General features: G+C 47.0%; 1 protein-coding gene across 1 annotated transcript in view; it reads left to right on the forward strand.

Annotated features, from left to right (window-relative positions):
- Positions 1–16,504, forward strand: part of LOC139564514 (neural-cadherin-like) — a 125,016-nt gene that overhangs the window by 40,728 nt on the left and 67,784 nt on the right. Inside the window, exons 2-4 of the mRNA XM_071384099.1 lie at positions 6,652–6,840; positions 9,190–9,415; positions 10,292–10,496. Of these exons, the coding sequence (XP_071240200.1) occupies positions 6,652–6,840; positions 9,190–9,415; positions 10,292–10,496 (620 nt within the window). The remainder of the gene's footprint in view (positions 1–6,651; positions 6,841–9,189; positions 9,416–10,291; positions 10,497–16,504) is intronic.

Below are 16,504 nucleotides of genomic sequence, written 5' to 3' on the forward strand. Positions count from 1 at the left end.
CTCTCACACACACACACTCTCTCTCTGTCTCTCTCTCTCTCTCTCTTAGATTTTCTCTCTCTCTGAGGTGACTGAAATAGTTTTTATAAAATACAGTTTGGAATACTGAGCCTTGTGTGGCTTTATCCACACTTTCATGTTCTCTCCTTATTTCACTCATTTTATCTTTGGGCGTAACTCTTGCAGAAGTAGTCTCACCATCACAAACTTCTCTCATGGCAGTTGAGATTACAGCAGATGTACCTCATACATTCAACCACACAAACTAAAGGAGAATGAATTCAACTGTAAAATCCTCATGACTAGAAGTCTGACAGCATTGAAAAGTTCCCCAAGGACATTTAATAACTGTAGTCACTGCCCTTCCACTAGCAGGGACTTAATGTGAATGTATACTGTATGTGAGTGTGTGTATCATCATACCACTGCTCCACAGACAGGCTTTGGCTTTTGACCCAATTTCCCATGATGGCCTTCTCCAATCCTCCCTCACAGACCCCGTCTCACACAGCATCGAGATTGGGGATCAGATAAATAAATCCAACTGTTTTTCACTCTGCCGTCAAAGACAGAGAGCTTGGTTTTCACTCCGGCTTTGGATCCAGCCTCTCAACTCCTCTGGAGCGATTGATTCCATTCCTAGGAGTTATTGGGAAAATCAAACCCCTGGATCCGGCTTATCCACCCAGATTCTGTCTTCTATCGCGCCGACGGCAGCTGCATATAGAGTTGGGAGAGTTCAGACGATCCCAGTGTCGTTGGTGGGGGAAGTAATCTATACTCCGCAGTGAGGATGAGCAGTGCTTACCAGGAAGACTACGAGCACAATGAGTGTGCTGAAGTAAATGACCCCTTGTGAGACTATACGTTTCCTTACTTGCTAATGAATACTGGATATGAGAAAAGACAATATACCCTATCTACCTGTGGGGAAATAAGAGATAGAGATGGTTAGTTGATGTAAACAGTTGGTGTAGAGGCGTCTTGTTTACAATGAGCCCATCCTCCTATAGCGCCTCCCACGAGCCTCCTCTGACAGAGACACACCCCGTGTAGAAGCACCCTGAGGCTCTTGTTGTTGATAACTCACCTTGAGAGGTCACACACATACTCTGCATTCACCTCACAGTAAGGTGAGTGTCTTTTGAAGGTGGTCTGGGTGGAGTGGAGAACGCTATTAGTGTAGCTAGGAGCTTACTAAAACCCCATAATAACCTCTGTTCCTCCCCTAACCCTCCATTCCCCATGCACACCTGACCACAGAATGGCTCTAATTGAGTTTCCGTGTTGTGTCGACTGTGAGGACTCGCTCGCTCACTCACTCACGGGCGTCCACGGTCCTCGAGTGGTGAAATACTACATTTGTGGTCAGGCAGAGAGAGGGCAGCCCCCCGTGGGCCTCTCATTCCAGAGAGACAGGCATGACACGGGTGGCTATTGGTTGTGGTAGTTAGTTAGGATCTAATGTGTTCACGAGGTGCTGGGAGACCAGAGCCCAGGAGGAGTAAGAGAGAGGGTGGGGTGATGGAACGTTGTCACTCCACAGGGCATGCAGGGACATACATGAGCAGCTATGTCTCCTCTGCATTTGATTGTCTGTGTGTGGATGAGTGTGTAGTGGGGAGGGCTCCATCCACACACAGCCTCAGGGCTTATCAGAAAACACACACACACACACACCACACACACACACACCACACACACACACTGCACAGTTCTGTCTGTGGCTGAAATGTATTCATTTTTCCCTAATGTTCTCAATGCCTGTTTGTTTGTGGCTTTGTCAGGGGAGAAAATAGAATAAGTTATTCCTGCTGTCTGGAGTATTGCATTTACATCATCAGATTGGTTGCTTAGCTACGTTAAACCAGTTGAGCGTTTGGAATATCATTAAGTTTGGGCAGTAAAAGTCAACCAAGGGTGAAATGTGGAGAAATGAGAGGAGGATTTGAGAAAAGAGTGGAGTGATGGTAGCAGTACTGTAGGGCTGTCCTTTTCCTCTGTCCACTCTAGGTACCAGAAATATCAGTGGACGTCCACAGTGAGGTCAGACTGTCTGTGTTAAATGAACAGAGGGTAGTGAATATAATGATGTCCCTTTCCAATCCCTTTTCCCCTTTCTATGCTCTCTCTCTTGTCTGTCTTGACTTCTATCTTCTCTCTCTCTCTCTCTCTCTCTCTCTCTCTCTCTCTCTCTCTCTCTCTCTCTCTCTCTCTCTCTCTCTCTCTCTCTCTCTCTCTCTCTCCCCCACCCATCAGGTTAAAAAAATGGTGCTTAATTAACTCTGTGTGTGTGTGTGTGTGTGTGTGTGTGTGTGTGTGTGTGTGTGTGTGTGTGTGTGTGTGTGTGTGTGTGTGTGTGTGTGTGTGTGTGTGTGTGTGTGTGCGTGCATGCAGGGGGAGAAAGTGGGCCAGTCTATAAGATCATTAATTAGGATGCATAACGCCTCAGTCCGCTGGCTACCAGGGAGCAGATGGGGAGCAGGGTTCCCAGCCCATAAAACTGAGGGGGTTTGTCCCTCAATGACTCTCCTCCCTCAAAATATTATTCTCAGTAGCTACCCAATGGCAACTAGACCCCACCTTTTGAAAGATTTGGTGACAGTCTCTTTTGATAGTCTAATATTGACACAGCCAATTATCCACTAACCAGCTGTAATATAAGTATAGAGGATGTTGCAAGTTTCTCTGTGGTTTCTCTCACACGTTGAGCATCTCTCCCTCTCTATCCCTCTCTCTTTTCTCTCGCTATCACTCTCTCTCCCTCGCTCTCTCTCCCTCCCCCTCTAACAATTAAAATACATTTGCTTTATTGGCATGACGTAACAATGTATATCTTGCCAAAGCTTACTATGGAGGAAATTTTAAAATAATTAATAATAATAATCAATATTGTCAATGTCACGGCTGTTTAAAGAAGAGGACCAAGGTGCAGCGTGGTGAGCGTACATACTTTTAATAGTAGATGTCGCCAACAAAACAATAAACAATACCAAAACAAACCGTGAAGCTTAAGGCTATGTGCCATCAAACAAAGTTAACTTCCCACCAAGACAGGTGGAAAAAAGGGCTACCTAAGTATGGTTCTCAATCAGAGACAACGATAGACAGCTGCCTCTGATTGAGAACCACACCCGGCCAAACACAAAGAAATAGAAAACATAGAAATAAAGAAACTAGAATGCCCACCCTAGTCACACCCTGACCTAACCAAAATAGAGAATAAAAGCCTCTCTATGGCCAGGGCGTGACAGTCAATGGGGACAGCAATCACCAAGGGTCATAATAACCATACATTAAACAATAACAATAAGCATAGAGGACATGTGCAGGTTGGTTGGTCTGTCAGACACTGTCCCTCATCTTATGGCAGGCAGCAATGTAGTTTGCTGCCAACCTACAGCTCTCTGCATCCTCCCCCAACAGGATGGGTAGCCTATCCTCATCAGAGAGGTCTTTGAAACCTTGAATAAGGGTTTAAAATTTTGGGAAATGACACTCTCTAATTGTTTTATATTTTTTACATTTTGTCAGGAAATGCAGCTCTGTCTCAGCTCTGTTTCGGGTTCTACTGTGGTGTGGTGGTTGCACAGCCTTTCCTCTACAAAGCCATGTTTTCCTGTGTCTACCTTTCTCAATAGCAAGGATGTGCTCACCGAGCCTGTACTTTATCTCTCTCTCTCTCTCTCTCTCTCTCTCTCGTCTCCCCTTAAAGAATGTCACTGTGCATCACATGGTTTTAGAGGAGAAAAAAGCTCTTGATTTGAAACGTAATTATGTATGTCATTAAAACAAAAGTGAGATCCACATCATTGAGTAGTTAATCGTGCGTGAAAGGGAGGTTCTTTTTAGATTCTGACACACACACACACACACCCACCCAGTGTCAACTTCCTGCCAGGCCAGCAAGGACAGGCAATTACGTGAGATGCCTGCATGCGTGTTTGTTCAAATGTCACAAAGACTTAACCTGCTGCCACGGAGACTGGACTCATGGGAACACCTGCACTCTGTGAGTCACCAAGGCGACACATCCTACGCTATCATTCACACAAACACACACACACCTATGTGACCTCCCCAGGGGCGTTGTGGGAGTATAAACCTGTGTGTGTATGTACAAAAACAGTGTGTGTGTGTAATCCTAGCTCAGCTGCATGACTCTTGCTCTCTGTATTGTACCTCAGGTGGTCTCCTGTAACAGTGATAGCTCTGATCTACCTCCAGTCCTATCACAGGTCTTTGTTCTAGCGGCATCACGTCACCAGATACCACACACCATCTCTGTCAGGTCTGAGAGGGATCACTAGGGTCCAAGAGGAGCCAAGAGGGTCCTGGGGGCTTGGGGAAATGGGATGGGTGCCCCCTCTCTCTATCACCCCCTTATTTAATGTAATGGTTATTTAAAGGACAACTCCTAGCCCCTCCCTTACGTTGGTACTTCATGGAGATCTGAAAGAATCTTCCCCATTCCGTCATCACTTCTCCTTCAGTTGAAGCCTCGTATCATTTTGGTCGGCTGTTATTGGACAACACTGTCAATGTACTGCCACAAATTGGGCCCCACTCAAATGTGTCCTCTTCATCTGATGTCAGACACATAAAGACCACTTGAATGCAATCTCATTCTCGCTCTGTCAATACTGGCCTCTTTTGCACGGCTGCATCTCTAATTCACTGTGTATCAAATCAGGGGGAAGAAAACAAACACAATTTTCCCCTTTTATTCCCGGATTTGCATAACAATCTGTGACATCATCCGAATTGATATTCAAATGAGGAGACAGCTTTGGGTGGACTCAGACGAGTGTCACTGGGCTATTAATACGGCGGGTGTGTATCGTATCTGGGGCGATTTCGTCTGGTTACCATCGGATCTTACATGGATTAGAAAGGCGGTAACAGACACGTGTGGAGCTTTGCCCGCTTTGTCGACTGATTCACTCTCACAGAACACTGACAAGGTGGATCTGTTGGCTGCCTTTTAGTTCTGCTAGTTTGGTGGAGAAAAGAGGGAAGAGAAGGAGAGAGAGAGGCATGGATGGCCCTGGTGACAGATGAAGCAGAGAGAGTGAGAGAGAGAGTGAGAGAGAGACCTGTGGTGGATGTACGTACTGTAAGATATTCTTCTCTCCTCTGTGAGCAGTTTATGTACAGGTCATGACACTGACACTCTTGTGTTTAACTCTCCTATACCTCTCTTCATGCCTTGCTTTTTGACCCCCAGGCACAGTTTAATGGTTAAAGCCCACTGAGCCAACCCTAAGTCAGCCATTTGTATGCATTTATGTATATGTGCGTGTGTTTGGCATGTACTTAGTGTGTGCTCAGTCGCTTGGACCAAAGATCATGACACCGCTATCATTATGAAGAGCCATGGATGTCTGTGGAGGAACTCATACATTCATACATAGCCAACCGGTGTATAAGCGCCAAACAAAACAACCACATCCATCCGCTGAATTACAAAATAGCAATACAAGAATCTAGAGCCTTGTGCTGAAAAGATCTGTCAAGAAGGCTCCCACCCTCCCCTGTGTCTTCCTCCCCTCTCTCTTTCTCTTCCCCACTCCCTCTCTCTATCAGGCTCCGCTGACGGGCTTCTAAAGGCCCACATATGAAAAGGCAGGAAGGAGGGAGAGAGTGGTGCGTTCGTCTTCTTTTCTTCTCCCTCTCTTTTTCCCGCCGCTTCCCTGCGTCCCTCAGATGTGAAGCTCCCTCTTATTTGCTGTTGTCTTTCCTTCGCGCCAGACATTGCAAACAACATGAAGCACAAGTCTGCAGACAAAACAAACTCTCCCAAAACCAGACGACAAGCAGCAACAACACACAGCGGTAGATATGTCTGTTTGACTGGAGTCCCCTTCTCTGAATCTTTTCTGATCTTGCTTACTTTCTGCCCCTCCCCACCTCTTTCCTCTCTCTCTCTTTCTCCCCTTTTCTCTCTCTCTCTCCCTCTCTCAGTGTGCTATCAGACAGTGTGTTTTGTGAGAAACATGCTCGTGTGAAGAGCGATAGAAAGAGAGGGTGATGGGTTTGTAAAGAAAATGTCATTCTTTTCACTGACTGCTAAGGCCTCGGGGGAAGCGACAGTCTCAGACAGCAGATAGCTGCTAGCGAGGAAACAGACGAGGGAGGGAGAGCCCTTCAGCCTGGGATGGAAACAGGGAACCTATCAGCCTTGTTGCATCTGGCCATTTGTCTCCACCCAGAGAATGAGTCCAGCGTCATCCAAGAGCTGTGGCTGCCGTCAGGGGGGGGAAGTGACACCAGCGGATTGTTGAGAAATTGATTTTGAGAGGCAGATACGATTAAGGAGATTGTGCCAGGGATCGCAAACAATTTGAAAGGGACAGATGGATGGATGTGTTTGGAAAAGTCAAAGCCCAATGGTGGGAAGTGGCCCAGACACTGTGCCTTTTTTGGCTAAAAAGAGGACTCAGACCCAATGACCCAATGACATCACCATTAAAGGATTGGGGGCTTCAGCAGACACTAGTCCTCCACTTTCCCAGAATGCAATTAGCTCATATGCCTACATTTCACACAGACAACCTCTTAGTAGTGATTCCATGTCCCCCTGTCTGTACAAACTGTTATCTCTGACCTTTGACCCTGACCCTTAACCTCTTATCTTTTCTGTGTTTGTAGGTGATGAGTGGTACCTCTGCAGGCTGAGCCTGAGTGTACCCACCCTGGCAGACCTGCAGTGGGGCATGTTCCCTCAGCCCTACCTGGGCGCAGTGGGACCTGACGCCGCACCAGGCTCTGTGGTCTACCGCCTCACCGCCCGCCAACGAGACGGCACAATAGGAAACGCCCACTTCCTGCTACTGGACGGTGAGTGAAATGTCGATCTGGTGACTACCATCTAGAAGGGCTGGAAATGGTGTGTGGGGGGTGTTTGTGTGTTGTCACGGGAAAAAACAACTCCTAAAATCAATAAATTCCGTCAAGCGCAAGAGATACAAGAGCAAATTAGCATGAGCATCCCCTCTGCCACTAAGCGCTAACACGGCTAACAAGCAGACACACAAAAAGAACTGGCTCTGACAGTGGTAATTATCACCAACATCTGGCACAGGCTATGCCGCCGCTCTGTATATTGATTTTGTTTTTGTTTATTTGCTTTTCTTTTATGGGGTCGTGTTGAATTTCAATTACGGTTGGGGAGGGAGAGGGGACACGTGTTAGCGAGCATGTGGAACGCGGGATAATCACTCCCCGGGGCTTTCAAGGCTTCTAGATTTGGAATCAGGAATCTTTTGGGTGAGGAGGGCTGGGAAAGTGGATGGTTTGGAGAGGAGGGATGGGATGGGAAGGTGGATGGTTTGGAGAGGAGGGATGGGAAGGTGGATGGTTTGGAGAGGAGGGATGGGAAGGTGGATGGGTTGGACAGGAGGGATGGGAAGGTATATGGGTTGGAGGGGAGGGATGGGAAGGTGGATGGGTTGGAGAGGAGGGATGGGAAGGTGAATGGGTTGGACAGGAGGGATGGGAAGATGGATGGGTTGGACAGGAGGGATGGGAAGGTGGATGGTTTGGAGAGGAGGGATGGGAAGATGGATGGGTTGGAGAGGAGGGATGGGAAGGTGAATGGGTTGGAGGGGAGGGATGGGAAGGTGGATCGGTTGGAGAGGAGGGATGGGAAGATGGATGGGTTGGAGAGGAGGGATGGGAAGATGGATGGGTTGGAGGGGAGGGATGGGAAGGTGGATGGGTTGGACAGGAGGGATGGGAAGATGGATGGGTTGGAGAGGAGGGATGGGTTGGAGGGGAGGGATGGGAAGACGGATGGGTTGGAGAGGAGGGATGGGAAGATGGATGGGTTGGAGGGGAGGGATGGGATGGGAAGATGGATGGGTTGGAGAGGAGGGATGGGAAGATGGATGGGTTGGAGGGGAGGGATGGGAAGGGAAGGTGTATGGATTGGAGAGGAGGGATGGGAAGATGGATGGATTGGAGAGGAGGGATGGGAAGATGGATGGGTTGGAGGGGAGGGATGGGAAGATGGATGGGTTGGAGGGGAGGGATGGGAAGATGGATGGGTTGGAGAGGAGGGATGGGAAAATGGATGGGTTGGAGGGGAGGGATGGGTTGGAGAGGAGGGATGGGAAGATGGATGGGTTGGATTCTTGAGACGATGGTGAAGATTTGTGGGCAGGAGCTTTTTGTCAAGGGTGCCAATTAGTGAAATGGAAAATCATGTGAGGTAGCCTCCCTACAAGTAAGGCTGTTTTATTATTAATCAATCGATGGGGAAATAAAGCTAAAACACCATACTTGACAGAGGAAGTATGGCAAAATTGTGATTGAATTGATACAACGTTTAAATAGTGTCCATTTTACATTACGTTTGATTAGATTAGATAGCTAAACTCTGATGAGATAAAAGCATTTAATGAAAGGATGACATGCAAATGTTCAATTTTTAGGGTACTCAGGTGTTCCTAAAACAGCGATAATGTACAATAGATTATAACAAATAACAAATTAAATAGATATAGATTGAATAAAATAAATATTTAAAAAATAATGAAAAATCCAAAAGAAGTGAGTGACAGGACAATGCAGCTGTGATTAGCTACATGTCCCTGTCTACCAGCAGCAGTGTGCCTCCTATTCCTCTCTCTTCCTCCTCCTCTTCTCTCTCTCTTCCTCCTCCTCCTCCTCTTCTCTCTCTCTCTTCCTCCTCCTCCTCCTCCTCTTCTCTCTCTCTTCCTCCTCTTCTCTCTCTCTCTCTCTCTTCTGTTGATGCTGCTGCCAAGGGGGACATGGATTAAGATGACCCTGTCTTCCTATCCTCCTCAGAGAAAGATCAGAGGCTGGATGTTAACCCGATAACACATACACACACAGACACACACACACACCGCACACACACAGCCCCAGCTGGCAGAAGGGTCCTCTACCCCCATCTCTATACACAAATAAACACACACACCAGCCCCCCAGCCCAAGAAATCAGCAATGTCTTAGGGATGTCAATTTCTGCACAGCTGTCTCTGCTACATGATATCACTCACATGATTGTCTATAAGACCCCGGGGCAAACTGTGTGTTGAGGTGTGAGAACACAGAACAACTTTGATTTGGGGGTCAACTATCCCTTCAAGAAAACCTTTGAGTCACTTGGAAGAACCATGTGTGTCTGTGTGTTTATACGTGTTGTTTATATCCCGTAACTAGGCGGCGAGGATTCGTTTGAGGTGGACCGCAGCTCTGGGGAGGTCAGGACCACCGGCCGACCCCTGACCCCCAGCAGGGAGTACATGCTGAGGGTGCAGGCGGTGGACACGCAGGGCAGGAAGGGTCCCCGTGCAACAGTGGCTATTCTGGCAGGGTTCCGCCCCCCACAGTTCACCAACGCCTCCTATACCCTGACTGTCCAAGAGAACACGCCCGTGGGCCAAGCGTGAGTACACCCTGGGTTTGGAGAGATTGTTGTGAGGAAAACCCAATTACCCATATTATGGACTACTTTTGACCAGAGCCACCTAGTGCACTACATGGGGAATAGGCTGTCATTAGAGATTACGAGAAAGGTGAATAAATGAGGGTTTTACAGGTGACATTGGACAGGAATAACTGCTGGATGTGGGTTAGGAATAGGATGAGGGAAGGGAGGTGGGGGAGGTGGGGTAAGAGCATCAGTGAACCAATGAATGCGTGTGTTCTGCATATGTGTGTACATGTATTTTTGCTTGTGATGTGTGTGTGAGTGAGTGTGTTTTTGTGTGTGTGAGCCGCCTCTGCTGCTCATTAGAGGGGAAGCCAAAGGATTGTGTGAACGTGGATGATTCCTCTGCATTATGTGTCATGTGTTGGGAGGGGGGGGGTTATGAAGGTGGGGGTGAAGGAGGGACGCAGATGCATCATTTTGTCCCGAGGCTCAGAATATGAAAGTGTGGCTAATTCAAATATTTATTAAAATAAACTTTAGGATTAACATGAAGGGCAAAGTGTGTGTCTGAACCTGCCTCCTCAGGGCTCTGATGACTGGAGCACAATGTATTCATCTTCTGCCCACCCTCTACACGGTGTGTGTGTGTGTGTGTGTGTGTGTGTGTGTGTGTGTGTGTGTGTGTGTGTGTGTGTGTGTGTGTGTGTGTGTGTGTGTGTGTGTGTGTGTGTGTGTGTGTGTGTGTGTGTGTGTGTGTGTGTGCGTGCATCACCATCCTCTCTAATGTGTCCCCTTATGACATCGCATCCTGTCTAATGCATCTCCCGATGACATCACTTCCTGTATACTGTATCTCCTTATGACATCCCGTCCTGTTTCCCCCTGCAGTGTGGCGATGGTGGGGGCCATCTCCTTCCAGAGGAAGACTCTGTCCTACATGCTGCTGGTGAACCCTGGCAACCTGTTCAGTGTCAACCAGGAGAGTGGAGCTGTCAGCCTCACCCGGACAGTGGACTTTGAGAGTGGACACACACTCCACACACTGCAAGTCAGGGCCTCCGAGCCAGACACAGGCCTCAGCGGTGTGGCAGAGGTACACACGCAACTATACACACACATACACACATGCACGCATACACACACACAGTCACACATATATAGTACACACTCACCTCTATACACACCTGCTCCTACCCAGATGGCTGGCTTATACACACAAATGGCATCCTCACGAATCCACCAGTTCCCCTTAGGCGCGCTCCAGTCAGCTTGGCTAATTCACTCGAATGAGCTGTGCATGTGGCTATGAAGGTGTGTGTGTGCGTGTGTACTTTCCGTTGGAGTAGTATTGATGAGGAATATACCCAGTTGAGGAAACATCAACTATAGCCCTGGTCAGCTGCAGTAGAGAACGTCCAACCTGCCCCACTATGCTGCTCCCCAGCCGTGGTCACATAATGGAGAACAACAGTATGGAGAGCCAGCCGTGGTCACATAATGGAGAACAACAGTATGGAGAGTCAGCCATGGTCACATAATGGAGAACAACAGTATGGAGAGTCGGCCATGGTCACATAATGGAGAACTACAGTATGGAGAGCCAGCCGTGGTCACATAATGGAGAACAACAGTATGGAGAGTCGGCCATGGTCACATAATGGAGAACAACAGTATGGAGAGTCAGCCATGGTCACATAATGGAGAACTACAGTATGGAGAGCCAGCCGTGGTCACATAATGGAGAACAACAGTATGGAGAGCCAGCCGTGGTCACATAATGGAGAACAACAGTATGGAGAGTCGGCCATGGTCACATAATGGAGAACAACAGTATGGAGAGTCAGCCATGGTCACATAATGGAGAACAACAGTATGGAGAGTCAGCCATGGTCACATAATGGAGAACAACAGTATGGAGAGTCAGCCATGGTCACATAATGGAGAACTACAGTATGGAGAGTCAGCCATGGTCACATAATGGAGAACAACAGTATGGAGAGTCGGCCGTGGTCACATAATGGAGAACTACAGTATGGAGAGTCAGCCATGGTCACATAATGGAGAACAACAGTATGGAGAGTCAGCCATGGTCACATAATGGAGAACAACAGTATGGAGAGTCAGCCATGGTCACATAATGGAGAACAACAGTATGGAGAGTCAGCCATGGTCACATAATGGAGAACTACAGTATGGAGAGTCAGCCATGGTCACATAATGGAGAACAACAGTATGGAGTCAGCCATGGTCACATAATGGAGAACTACAGTATGGAGAGTCAGCCATGGTCACATAATGGAGAACAACAGTATGGAGAGTCAGCCATGGTCACATAATGGAGAACAACAGTATGGAGAGTCAGCCATGGTCACATAATGGAGAACAACAGTATGGAGTCAGCCATGGTCACATAATGGAGAACAACAGTATGGAGAGTCAGCCATGGTCACATAATGGAGAACAACAGTATGGAGAGTCAGCCATGGTCACATAATGGAGAACAACAGTATGGAGAGTCAGCCATGGTCACATAATGGAGAACAACAGTATGGAGAGACAGCCATGGTCACATAATGGAGAACAACAGTATGGAGAGTCAGCCATGGTCACATAATGGAGAACAACAGTATGGAGAGTCAGCCATGGTCACATAATGGAGAACAACAGTATGGAGTCAGCCATGGTCACATAATGGAGAACAACAGTATGGAGAGTCAGCCATGGTCACATAATGGAGAACAACAGTATGGAGAGTCAGCCATGGTCACATAATGGAGAACAACAGTATGGAGTCGGCCATGGTCACATAATGGAGAACAACAGTATGGAGAGTCAGCCATGGTCACATAATGGAGAACAACAGTATGGAGAGTCAGTCATGGTCACATAATGGAGAACAACAGTATGGAGTCAGCCATGGTCACATAATGGAGAACAACAGTATGGAGAGTCAGCCATGGTCACATAATGGAGAACAACAGTATGGAGAGTCAGCCATGGTCACATAATGGAGAACAACAGTACGGAGAGTCAGCCATGATCACATAATGGAGAACAACAGTATGGAGTCAGCCATGGTCACATAATGGAGAACAACAGTATGGAGAGTCAGCCATGGTCACATAATGGAGAACAACAGTATGGAGAGCCGGCCGTGGTCACATAATGGAGAACAACAGTATGGAGAGTCAGCCATGGTCACATAATGGAGAACAACAGTACGGAGAGTCAGCCATGATCACATAATGGAGAACAACAGTATGGAGTCAGCCATGGTCACATAATGGAGAACAACAGTATGGAGAGTCAGCCATGGTCACATAATGGAGAACAACAGTATGGAGAGTCAGCCATGGTCACATAATGGAGAACAACAGTATGGAGAGTCAGCCATGGTCACATAATGGAGAACAACAGTATGGAGAGTCAGCCATGGTCACATAATGGAGAACAACAGTACGGAGAGTCAGCCATGATCACATAATGGAGAACAACAGTATGGAGTCAGCCATGGTCACATAATGGAGAACAACAGTATGGAGAGCCAGCCATGGTCACATAATGGAGAACAACAGTATGGAGTCAGCCATGGTCACATAATGGAGAACAACAGTATGGAGAGCCAGCCATGGTCACATAATGGAGAACAACAGTATGGAGTCAGCCATGGTCACATAATGGAGAACAACAGTATGGAGAGTCAGCCATGGTCACATAATGGAGAACAACAGTATGGAGAGCCAGCCATGGTCACATAATGGAGAACAACAGTATGGAGAGTCAGCCATGGTCACATAATGGAGAACAACAGTATGGAGTCAGCCATGGTCACATAATGGAGAACAACAGTATGGAGAGTCAGTCATGGTCACATAATGGAGAACAACAGTATGGAGAGTCAGCCATGGTCACATAATGGAGAACAACAGTATGGAGAGTCAGCCATGGTCACATAATGGAGAACAACAGTATGGAGAGTCAGCCATGGTCACATAATGGAGAACAACAGTATGGAGTCAGCCATGGTCACATAATGGAGAACAACAGTATGGAGAGTCAGCCATGGTCACATAATGGAGAACAACAGTATGGAGAGTCAGCCATGGTCACATAATGGAGAACAACAGTATGGAGAGTCAGCCATGGTCACATAATGGAGAACAACAGTATGGAGAGTCAGCCATGGTCACATAATGGAGAACAACAGTATGGAGTCAGCCATGGTCACATAATGGAGAACAACAGTATGGAGAGTCAGCCATGGTCACATAATGGAGAACAACAGTATGGGAGTCAGCCATGGTCACATAATGGAGAACAACAGTATGGAGTCAGCCATGGTCACATAATGGAGAACAACAGTATGGAGAGTCAGCCATGGTCACATAATGGAGAACAACAGTATGGAGTCAGCCATGGTCACATAATGGAGAACAACAGTATGGAGAGTCAGCCATGGTCACATAATGGAGAACAACAGTATGGAGAGTCAGCCATGGTCACATAATGGAGAACAACAGTATGGAGAGTCAGCCATGATCACATAATGGAGAACAACAGTATGGAGTCAGCCATGGTCACATAATGGAGAACAACAGTATGGAGAGTCAGCCATGGTCACATAATGGAGAACAACAGTATGGAGAGTCAGCCATGGTCACATAATGGAGAACAACAGTACGGAGAGTCAGCCATGGTCACATAATGGAGAACAACAGTATGGAGAGTCAGCCATGGTCACATAATGGAGAACAACAGTATGGAGTCAGCCATGGTCACATAATGGAGAACAACAGTATGGAGAGTCAGCCATGGTCACATAATGGAGAACAACAGTATGGAGAGTCAGCCATGGTCACATAATGGAGAACAACAGTACGGAGAGTCAGCCATGGTCACATAATGGAGAACAACAGTATGGAGAGTCAGCCATGGTCACATAATGGAGAACAACAGTATGGAGTCAGCCATGGTCACATAATGGAGAACAACAGTATGGAGAGTCAGCCATGGTCACATAATGGAGAACAACAGTATGGAGAGCCAGCCATGGTCACATAATGGAGAACAACAGTATGGAGAGTCAGCCATGGTCACATAATGGAGAACAACAGTATGGAGAGTCAGCCATGGTCACATAATGGAGAACAACAGTATGGAGTCAGCCATGGTCACATAATGGAGAACAACAGTATGGAGAGTCAGCCATGGTCACATAATGGAGAACAACAGTATGGAGAGTCAGCCATGGTCACATAATGGAGAACAACAGTATGGAGAGTCAGCCATGATCACATAATGGAGAACAACAGTATGGAGTCAGCCATGGTCACATAATGGAGAACAACAGTATGGAGAGTCAGCCATGGTCACATAATGGAGAACAACAGTATGGAGTCAGCCATGGTCACATAATGGAGAACAACAGTATGGAGAGTCAGCCATGGTCACATAATGGAGAACAACAGTATGGAGAGCCAGCCATGGTCACATAATGGAGAACAACAGTATGGAGTCAGCCATGGTCACATAATGGAGAACAACAGTATGGAGAGTCAGCCATGGTCACATAATGGAGAACAACAGTATGGAGTCAGCCATGGTCACATAATGGAGAACAACAGTATGGAGAGTCAGCCATGGTCACATAATGGAGAACAACAGTACGGAGAGTCAGCCATGGTCACATAATGGAGAACAACAGTATGGAGAGTCAGCCATGGTCACATAATGGAGAACAACAGTATGGAGTCAGCCATGGTCACATAATGGAGAACAACAGTATGGAGAGTCAGCCATGGTCACATAATGGAGAACAACAGTATGGAGAGTCAGCCATGGTCACATAATGGAGAACAACAGTACGGAGAGTCAGCCATGGTCACATAATGGAGAACAACAGTATGGAGAGTCAGCCATGGTCACATAATGGAGAACAACAGTATGGAGTCAGCCATGGTCACATAATGGAGAACAACAGTATGGAGAGTCAGCCATGGTCACATAATGGAGAACAACAGTATGTAGAGCCAGCCATGGTCACATAATGGAGAACAACAGTATGGAGAGTCAGCCATGGTCACATAATGGAGAACAACAGTATGGAGAGTCAGCCATGGTCACATAATGGAGAACAACAGTATGGAGAGTCGGCCATGGTCACATAATGGAGAACAACAGTATGGAGAGTCAGCCATGGTCACATAATGGAGAACAACAGTATGGAGAGTCGGCCATGGTCACATAATGGAGAACAACAGTATGGAGAGTCAGCCATGGTCACATAATGGAGAACAACAGCATGGAGAGTCAGCCATGGTCACATAATGGAGAACAACAGTATGGAGAGTCAGCCATGGTCACATAATGGAGAACAACAGTATGGAGTCAGCCATGGTCACATAATGGAGAACAACAGTATGGAGAGTCAGCCATGGTCACATAATGGAGAACAACAGTATGGAGAGTCAGCCATGGTCACATAATGGAGAACAACAGTACGGAGAGTCAGCCATGGTCACATAATGGAGAACAACAGTATGGAGAGTCAGCCATGGTCACATAATGGAGAACAACAGTATGGAGTCAGCCATGGTCACATAATGGAGAACAACAGTATGGAGAGTCAGCCATGGTCACATAATGGAGAACAACAGTATGTAGAGCCAGCCATGGTCACATAATGGAGAACAACAGTATGGAGAGTCAGCCATGGTCACATAATGGAGAACAACAGTATGGAGAGTCAGCCATGGTCACATAATGGAGAACAACAGTATGGAGAGTCGGCCATGGTCACATAATGGAGAACAACAGTATGGAGAGTCAGCCATGGTCACATAATGGAGAACAACAGTATGGAGAGTCAGCCATGGTCACATAATGGAGAACAACAGTATGGAGAGTCAGCCATGGTCACATAATGGAGAACAACAGTATGGAGTCAGCCATGGTCACATAATGGAGAACAACAGTATGGAGAGTCAGCCATGGTCACATAATGGAGAACAACAGTATGGAGTCAGCCATGGTCACATAATGGAGAACAACAGTATGGAGAGTCAGCCATGGTCACATAATGGAGAACAACAGTATGGAGAG

The sequence above is a fragment of the Salvelinus alpinus genome, chromosome 35, assembly GCF_045679555.1.
Source record: "Salvelinus alpinus chromosome 35, SLU_Salpinus.1, whole genome shotgun sequence".
NCBI classification, from domain to species: Eukaryota; Metazoa; Chordata; class Actinopteri; order Salmoniformes; family Salmonidae; genus Salvelinus; species Salvelinus alpinus.